The sequence below is a fragment of the Varroa destructor genome, unplaced genomic scaffold, assembly GCF_002443255.2.
Source record: "Varroa destructor unplaced genomic scaffold, Vdes_3.0 BEIS01000007.1, whole genome shotgun sequence".
Taxonomy (NCBI): domain Eukaryota; kingdom Metazoa; phylum Arthropoda; class Arachnida; order Mesostigmata; family Varroidae; genus Varroa; species Varroa destructor.
This window is the reverse complement of record NW_019211460.1, coordinates 34774250-34784210: the sequence shown is the minus strand read 5'-3', so window position 1 is coordinate 34784210 and position 9961 is coordinate 34774250. Positions and strand designations below refer to the sequence as shown.

At 43.1% G+C, this 9961-nt stretch overlaps 1 protein-coding gene across 1 annotated transcript; it reads right to left on the bottom strand.

The window, feature by feature from the left end:
• Positions 1–4: 4 nt before the first annotated feature.
• LOC111254378 (uncharacterized) lies at positions 5–6441 on the bottom strand (the record flags this gene model as incomplete). Its single annotated transcript, XM_086975065.1, has 10 exons — positions 6283–6441; positions 4956–5692; positions 4260–4711; positions 3474–3633; positions 3015–3195; positions 2531–2872; positions 2293–2370; positions 1852–2200; positions 549–1752; positions 5–144 (listed from the first exon to the last, which is right to left on the bottom strand). Coding segments are annotated over exons 1-10 (3711 nt in total), but the record flags the coding sequence as incomplete, so codon positions are not given.
• Between the last annotated feature and the right edge of the window lie 3520 nt (positions 6442–9961).

Sequence of the window (9961 nt, the reverse complement as noted above, 5' to 3'; positions counted from 1 at the left end):
CGTAGCCAGCATCATTGACGCCGCTACCGTACTCGCTGTCACTTGAGCCGTGCCCGCCGATCTTTGAAGCGGAGGCCTTGGCGCTTACAATCGGAATGGTGATCGGCATCGAGTAGGACACAGCAATCGAAGTTACGGCATTATCTGTAAAAGATTTGAGTGAGTCGGGTACATGAACTCGGGTGTCCTTTCGACGATCGAATTTTATTTAGAAAAATTCAAATCAATTATTTTTGTATTTTTCTTTTTGTATTCGTGTGTGCATAGTTTTTAGAAGGGGGTACATACCTCTCTATATTGAAAAGCTCCCCCGTCTTGCAGCACGGAAAAAAAGGCCTGTCAGCCAAACCGCTGAAAACTCTGCGAGCTGTAAGAGCATTCGTCGTCGAAGGACACCGCTGTATAACTTAAGCATGTAACTAGAACTTGTATATTTTGGTATAGGTCTATATGTACAGTGGCCACTATTCTTGTATTCTTATCTATATTTGAGAAAAAAAGACTATATTCAAATAGCATTTACGTGATCAGCTTTATTTACTACCCACCGGCTGGCGGTTGGCCATATGAACCTCCAGAGGGTGCGCTGGAGTAGCCACCCTGCTGCTGAGGTCCGTAAGAAGATGATTCCATCGGCGCGAGAGCGGAGCCACCATACTCCTTCTCTTCAGGAGCAGGAGCGGGAGTTTGATAAGAAGATTCAGCAGAAGCAAGGGGGGGTGTCGGATAAGATGGTGCAGGAGGAGCAGGCGGGGGTGCCTGGTAAGCAGGCACAAGAGGAGTTGGGGAGAATGCTTGATAAGAAGGCGGAGGAGGAGCAGGGGGGGATGGCTGGTAAGAAAGTGCAGAAGGAGTAAAAGAGGGTAGCTGGTAAGGAGCAGGAGGAGTAAGAATGGATGGCTGGTAAGAAGACACGGGAGAAGCAGAAGGGAGTGGCTGGTATGAAGGACCAGAAGAGGGTGGTTGGTACGAAGGTGCAGAAAAACGTGACTGGTAAGGAGACGCAAGGGAGTGTGACTGGAAGGAAGAAGCAGGAAGGGATGGCTGGTAAGAAGACTCAGGAGCGGGTGGCTGGTAAAAAAACGCAGAAGGGTAAGGCTGGTAAGAGGAAGCAGGAGCAGGGGTGGGTGACTGGTAAGAAGGTGCAGAAGAAGCAAGTGTGGGTGGCGGGAAAAAAGGCGTCGGAGGAACAGGGACAGGTGGCTGGTAAGAAGAAGCAGGGGAAGATGGCTGATACGAAGGCGTCGGAGGAACAGGGGCAGGTGGTTGGTAAGAAAGAGTAGAAGGAGATGCCTGGTAAGAAGGAGCAGGAGGATGTGGCTGGTAAGAAGGTACAGGAGAGGGTGGCTGATAGGAAGGAACAGGAGAGGGTGACTGGTAAGAAGGCTCAGAAGAAGGTGGCTGGTAAGAAGGCTCAGAATGAGGCGGCTGATAAGAAGACTCCGCGGGGGCTGGTTGATAAGAAGGAACGTGAGTGAGTGGTTGGTAAGAAGCCTCAGTAGGAGCAAGCTGGTAAGAAGCTTCAAGAGGGGGTGGCTGGTAGGAAGGTTCAGAAAGGAGTGGCTGGAAAGCAGGCTCAGAATGAGGTGGCTGGTAAGAAGGCGCAGAAGGGGGTGGCTGGTAGGAAGGCGCAGGGGGGGATGGCTGGTAAGAAGGCGCAGGAGGGGGTGGCGGGTAAGAAGGCGCGGAAGAGGATGGCTGGTAAGAAGGCACAGGCGAGTGTGGCTGGTAAGAAGGCGCGGAAGAGGATGGCTGGTAAGAAGGCACAGGAGAAAGTGGCTGGTAAGAAGGCGCAGGAGAAGCAGAAGGGGGTGGCTGGTAAGAAGGCGTTGGAAAAGCAGGGGCGGGTACCTGGTAAGAAGACGTAGGGAAGAGCGGCTGGTAAGAAGTCATAGGAGGAGCAGAGGTGGGTGGCTGGTGAGAAGGCGCAGGAGAAGCCGGAGCAGGTGCTTGGTACAAAGATGCGGCAGAAGATGGCTGGTAAGAAGGCGTGGGAGAAGATGGCTGGTAAAAAGGCGCAAGAGAGGGTGGCTGGTAGGAAGGTGCGGGAGGAGCAGAAGGGGGTGTGTGGTAAGAAGGCGAAGGAGGAGATGCAGGGTAACTTTCACCACCGAAAATTTGGCCACGGTAGCCACCCTGTGGCATAGACTGGCCTCTATAGCTTCCGGAAGAAGATTGGTTTTCCGAACCGCTTGGAGGCCTACATAGAAAAAAAAGTATTGTTAGGTTTTGACAAATAATTTCAGGTGTCCATTTTATTTCATTGAGTACTCTAATAAGGACCCAACATACCTGCGAGTATACGAGGGAGCACCGTAAGTCTCACTGAAGTCAGCCACGTTCTTTACTTTTATGCTAACAAGGCTCTGTCTGTAAGTGGACAACAAGCCCCATTACAATATTGTTTAGCACGAGTGACCTCGTATACTCGCGTATAGGCATCTAATGTGTTGCTTGGCTCCTATGAAGATGTACATTATAAGGTAGACATTTATATTATCAGACAGGGAGTAGATTGCATCCTTCTAACCTGGGAGAGGTCGGAGGGGCGTAAGTAGGTTCATATTCAATAGGAACGTACATTCCGTAGTTGGAATACTGTGGCAAGGCAGACTGCATGTAGCCTCCTTGTGAGCCTTGCTGAGACGAGTAAAGAGGCTGATAGCTTACGGGAGCTTCTCCTCTACTCTGGAGTTGACTGCCGTAACCACCTTGAGACTGACCTCCATGGCTAACCTGCCCACCATAGCCGCGCTGGAACTGACCGTAACCACCCATACGCTGCTGAGGCGCAGCATAAGGCTTAGAACTGGGAGGAGGACCGTAAGATGGTCCGATACCACCAAATTCCTGAAGGGCCATGGAGTTGTACCTGAAATAAAAAAAATGCATACTGTACATTGAATCAGATTGAAGGTTACTCGCAAAACAGTTTTGGAATTTCTCAGTCGCTTCGTGTTTTTTTTTCGGGCTGAGGACAGAAGGTACATAGTTCAAAATAGTTAAATACTTACCCATCGTTATCAATACGGTCGTTGACATAATTTTCCTCCCTAGAGTCTATCCACCTCTGGATTAAGCTGTAAGAACGGTAGTTGTAGCTGATAATGTAGACGTTTTCATTAAGGGGAAGCTTCTCAAGACGCTCACCGCCAAAGGCATCCTTCTTGATAACAGCGTAAAACTGACGGCCATCTGAAACTCATATTTGACATGATTTAAGGTGACTTTTTCACGTTCTATCGAAAAAATCTAACGCCATGGAAAAATGCATTATCATCTATATGAGAGCTAGATAAGTCAAATGGTAATACAACTGCATCGTAGCTTCTATAGAGGCTATTGCTGTACAACAAGTTAACTCAGTATTCTACGTGTGCTTTTTTTTACAGACAGAGGTAATGAAAAGTCAACTGAATGGATACCCTGCTGACAACTAACCAACGAGTTAATAAATATTAAGTATCACTTACAAGCAGACATAGCATCGCAACGGCATTTCTCAGGAAGAGTGAAGGGAAGCTCAGGCTCAACTTTCTCGTTATCTCCTTTGAAGATAGAAATAAGATGAACAGCGCCGCACTTGGCGTCTTCGCTTTTTTTAGATGGCTTAAGGTGACGGTTGGTTTGCATCTGTAGATTAATAACGAGTGCGTGTATACGTAATTGCTTTTGTTATTATTCTTATTATTATATATGTACTGCTCACCTTAAATGTACATTTATAATAAATTATACGTATATATTTTAGACGTCAACACCCTAATTTATTAAGCTTAAAACTTCAAAAGCCACAAAACACGTGTCCATGCATTATCGCTTATTGGAACATTTTTAAAATAATGGTGACATTGATAATTACGTTGGTAACATAAAATAATTATTTTTATTGCATGAATTAATTGTGCTCAGAGAGGCTATTCCTCATAATAGAAATTGAATTCCGAAACAAACATACAGATGTGCTGTTAGTTTATTGAGAATGATTCCAACAAAAAAAATCTGTCTGTGTTGCTCTACTAGGATTTATTATCTAAAAATCCTATTCGATCTTTAGCTATTGACACAAATACCTAAAGATTGTTTGTTTAGGCTTGATAACTCTCCCTACGTCTAACTTTTGATATCATAAACCATGACCGAGTTTCCAACATGCCATCTTTGAATCCTTTCACTAATTATGAAAAAATGCGTGTCAATTAAACAAACTTTTTTTAATTATATAAAGTGCATCTAGCTTACATATTTTGAAAGTATACCTTAACGACATAGGTGCCTATGCTCTGAACGGCCTCCTGGATCTTGGGGGTGATCTCGTCACATACGGGGCAGCTCTCCTCAAGCTCATCGCATTCAGCTTTTTGCTCATCATCGTCATCTTCACTCACGGAACGCTCTTCAGCCTGCTCTTGTTGACAGTAGGGAATAACGTACTGGCCTTCAGGAATTATGAGTATCTTTTCGTTTTCGGAAAGTATCCCTTCCTCAGAGAGTTTGCGCTCAGACTGTAAAAGAGCAAAACCGGTATGGTGACGAAGGTAGTCACATTCACAGTCTTGGCCGAGCTGGAAGCTTTGATTGCGGTTGTCATCGAAGTCGGGAGTGAAAGCATTGAGGATGCGGAACTTGCCGCCAATACAGGAATTTTTTTCACGGGCAACTATCTTGATGTGAAGCTGCTGAGAGTCCGCCTTTGCGTTATCCTTTGCCACTAGCGCGAAAACAGCATCCACAGAAATTAAACGAAGTAAATGAGACTGTGTTAAGGTAATGGTACCCAATCGCAGAGTATAATAATTTAGCTGTTGATAAAAATAAACAGTATTGTATTTTATCTACGAGGTTTGTGATATGGATTGTTCCATTTTCGACCAACTATTTGTTGACGGTCTAATATTATTGTTAGAACCAACAATTTAAAATAGTAATTTCTGTTTTTAACCCTCTAAACTAACCATAAATAGAAATCTTGGGCATATTCCAAGGAGCAGCCTGCTCAGCGGGGGTAACATCGTCCATGATGCGTTTAACGAGCACAGCTTGCTGAGACTGGCAAATACCTTCGAGCTGGTCTGTGGAACTAATGATATCGCACTTGGGGCAGGTGATAGTCCTTTCAGAGCACTCTTTCTCTGTCTCATCGTTTATGAAGGCTGAAGGAAGCTTCTCCTGATCAATGCCGGAGGCATCGAAATCTTCATCGCAAGAGGGAATAATCCATTCGCCTTGGGACAAGGGAGCCACGGTGACCTGATTATCAAGGGAAGCCTGCAAGAGCTCATCGAGGTGATGAATCTTGTGGTCCTTGAAGACAATAACAGCGTATCCAGCACCACGGATAAGCTCCGGGCAGCGGCATTCCATATTAATATACAGGCCAGTAACTGAAGGAGTGTTGATGGCTTGAGCTTTCTGGCCACGCGTTATGTCATAGACAGGTTTCACGAAGTAGTTCCTACATTCGCCGTTCTTAGGCTCCCAATGACGCTCATCGATGGGATATGTCTGAACAGCATAGCGGTTGCCATCGGCTCCAAGAATATCCTGCCAACGGCGAGGAGACATCCATGATTGGCCGTCCTGTGCAACGCCAGTGGCAACAACGAAGGAAGATTTGGCACCGCAGACGAGCTGCTTTAATTCCTCAGTGCTAACACCGCACTTCGGGCAATCGCCAGTGGTGGGGCAAACGCTGCAAAAATCGCAATGCACTGTAGCGGAACCAAAGTATTTCACATCGTAACTGCAGGCTTAGACTAGCTCGCCCGACGTGAAGAATACCCGATTCAGATTTTCGTGCTACCGTGCCTCGAGATACTGTAATTAACGTTGGAAGGGGACTTGAGACAGATTTGCAAAAACACAGATAGGTTCTTCTGTATACTACGAGTACTTCTTCCTTGCAAAGAGTATAAGGGACAATTGCGGTGAATAACAACGAAACGATTACTGGAGTCGTAGAGCAAGTTGCAGTAAAGATAAGAAGTCAAGCATGTATTTTAAAATCTAAACCTGTGGAACCTGTATTCTACTATTAAGACATTGTATAAGCAAGCAGCTGAACAATGCCTGCAAGCGAGAACGGAGACAGAGCTTGAACCTTAACCGTAACCAATCATCCTCGTTTATCGTGGTTGTAGGTTAATCCAGGTGAAGGACACTATTGTAGTCAAAAGCAGAGAACATTAGAAATGCATGAAAAACTTTAGATATGACCACTAGTCGTCGTGGCCGTGGCGCACAGTACTTGGATGTGTGCGTCGTCTATTGCACGGCACTCACCCGCCGAGGGGGGCGGCGATAGCCACAGAGGCGCATAGGGCCAAGAAGACGGTACGGATTGGCAGCATCACGGACGTCCGGTAACCCAAATGCCTAACGTTTCCTGTGTTCTCACGCCTTTTATATGAAAGCAGGCCGAAATCGCTGACGTTTTATAAAGGTGGGCATACCAGCCGTTCACGTAGACAAAAATGTTTCGGCTGTAATAACGTAGCGGTTGCAAACCTGGATGAAGAGCGGCAAGTGGAAGCGTACATTCGCACAGACCAGTGGTCGCGGAGTTGATTATGGAACCCTACGGCACATTACCATATATAGCAACATACATTTGTGTCTATTAAGTATCTGCGGTATGGTGATTTCGCTTTTACGTTATAATACGTTTTAAGTCTCTATTTTCTCCTGAATACGATTTTAGCTACGTGGTGAATGTGATCCACATCCGCATAATGTATCTACGTGTTTTTAAATCCACATATATAAATGCCTCTGCTTATTGACCAATTTAATTTTGTATCAGCGAGTCAACACTGATGCAAACAGTAATGATGCTACTGCTTTGAGTCGTATCGAGTTGAGTTCTATAAAATAGAGAAATCATATTTTTCGTATAAAACGAAACACTATTCATCATCCGCATCATTCGCGACACACAGATTCATATAAACAAAACGTGGGAATAAGACCGAAAAATGGTATAAGATAAACATTCTATTGTTCTGAGACGACTGAAAAGCGAATAAGCCGAATAGCGTGTGGGCTGCGATAGACTCGGTATTTATCAGACCACTCATCTTGGTTTCTCTTATTGAGTGGTTACCCATGTAAGCAAAAGAAGCTGCTACTAGATGCTACACAAAAACTAGCTCGGTTAACCGTTTCCAGGTATCGTTAGGTCACGATTCAACTTTTAGTATAAAAATTAAAAATAACTGGGGTGTCGTCTTTGGTGTAAAAGAAGGAGATTTGCAGCTAGAAATGAGCGTACGGTTAATTTTCTAATCAAATATGTTGATACTTGTGGTTAAGACAACTAGTTCGTCGATGCTTTTTGTCCTCATAGTAGCATTAGCTTTTTACACTCAATTCTCTTTTCGTCGCATATGGCTAAGCTTGCCCATATGCGACTACGGTTAAGCGACATATTATCTCCATAGGTGCGCATATTTGCAATATATGGAGCTGACACTCCCGTTCTTTCTAAATATTGTCTTAAAGAGTTTTCCACTATCGTGAAGATCGTCCTATTGCCTCAGACTGCAGATCTATAGCTCCACTGTCCTTATCAGGTCCCTTCCTGAAATCTGATGGCTAATTTTTTCTCTCATAAGTGTGTTTTTCTTACTCAGCGTGTGAGAACTTCCTGTGGGAGATGCAGAAAGCGCATGATACTGTTTTACAGTAATGATAGAACTACTATCTACGTATCATATTGTAGACAAGCTTTGCATCCAGAATAAGTTCTCTTTAGCTCTTAGTTCCGTTTATAGGAAATGCAAAAAGATTCATATAAAAAATTAACGTTACAAAATCTCACCACTAAACTACAATCAAATTCCCGTAAAGCAGGTACACCCATATTAATGAGCGGCAATGGATTGTTTCAATGAGGCTTTCCTGCCAATATCACCAAACGAAATAAAATACATTCGTTGCCCGAGTAGAGAAAGAGCCAATTTTGTTGTTATTATTGTTAGTATTATCATCATCATCATTGCCGTTTGTATTGTTGCGTGTATGTGAGAATGATGATGTATCGTTAAATCTGCGTATATTCCCACCATACGAATGTCAATGTTAGACTGTCAATGCCATGACAACAAGGTTGATTCGGTAATTTTTCAATGATTCCGAAAATAGGACAGGATATAACAGGCCGAAACAATACAATTTGTTGTCGAGCTTATCCGCCAATCAGCTGGAAATCAAACATTCTTTGAGTAACAGTCCCTTTGAACTTTATCAAAGTAAAATATATATATATTTATGGAAGGAAGGCTGGAGAGGACAATTAATTTCAATATGATGCGCTTAATTTTTAGAGTTTTAAGCAAAAAAGTAGCTATTTTTTTCCCGTACAGTGAACAATCTCCCAACTATTTTAGATAGCCGGTGTTTGGGCATTATCATGCTGCCAAACGGGTTTAGCTACGGCTGGATCTGATTGATTCTTTTATTATTAATTACAGCAGGGATACCGTTGGTTAGAACGTCAATCAGTAATTACGTTAGGTAATATTAATTTATTAAAGTGTTGAATATCGAAAGCCTTGTATACCTCTATGCATTAAAGAGAAATTGTACTGTTTTTTTTGAAATTTAGTATTTTCTGTGAAGTATATTAATGTACGAGCATTTTTCCAAATGTGGATCGTAGCAGAAAAATGAATAGTTTAGTACGACATGTTTGTCATGAAATAACGAAAGCGCAGCTCTTCTAGGTAGACAGCCATACTGAAGCTTCCGCGAGAATGACATTCCAACGAAAGGTAAGCGTCTTAAATAACCCGAATATAATAATAAAATAAATAGAATAATATAATAAAGCGAAAAAATGCAAGGCATAATTTTTGGAAGGAATAAGTAAGGTGACATCTGCTCAGGCTCATGTGCGAGTGCTTTATTTTTCTAGGCTATAAGTGGCTAACCTTCAAAGGTAATCTGGCTAGGTACCTGCGGATCCGCACTCGTTCTGTCGGGCTGATAAAAAGCAATAATGTAACTAACGGCGATGAAAGTGTAACAATATGCTTAAAGCGCCTGAATTAATTTTAGTAGGAAGCTCAGCTTGACAGTTCTCTATTCATATTCAAATCTAGATTAAAAGTAATGCCAGCCGGTATCGTCATCAAGTTTTACAATAGTGCTTAGATTTAAGGCGTCAGTGTACATATCAGGCGGTCTGGCTGTATTCAGACCTGCCTTTCGACATTACATATGATCCTAGGTACGCTGTGTCAGCGCGATATTAAGAAAGACGCAAGAAATATCGCATCGCAGCTATGTTAGTCAGTACTGATAGCGAGTTAGCGTTTCTACTCGGTAAGAGCTTACACGGTTACAAAGTGTAGAAATGCCTATTTGTACAGTGGCGTCTAAGGCAAAAGCATGCGCTTCAGGCTCATTGTCTACTACATGTTTGTGAAACTGTAGCTTTCAAAATATATTTCTTCAAGCCAACGTATAGCAATCCGAATTCTCACGTAGCAAACCAGAGAACAACATTGACGAGTTTTAGTATGTCTTCAAAAGTGCTTTCAACCTATCTTGGCTTAAACGGAAATTCTGTCACTAAAAATGCAGCCTAACAAGGTAGCACGCGTACGTCTACCACCACAAAGACTGCCTTTGAATCTATATTAACGAATCTGTACGTATTCGTGAAACAGTGATGTAGTCGAACTCAATTTCTGTGTATAAGATGCTTGCTTTTAAAATATAATCGAAACTCCTGTCGGTTCCAGTTTACTTTGAGCTCGTTTAACACTAAAATGTTAAATTAAAATGTGTCGCAGGCTTTTGTTCTATAGGTAGGGTTTATGTGATAGCAGAAGGAGAGTTGTTACCTTTGACAAAGCTGAACCTGCGTCATGGATATATACCGAAGCTTGTACTCGACTGTCAAGCCTTGTATCTAGCCTAACCCGTTCACTACTGATAGGTCGTCGAGAAATACAGG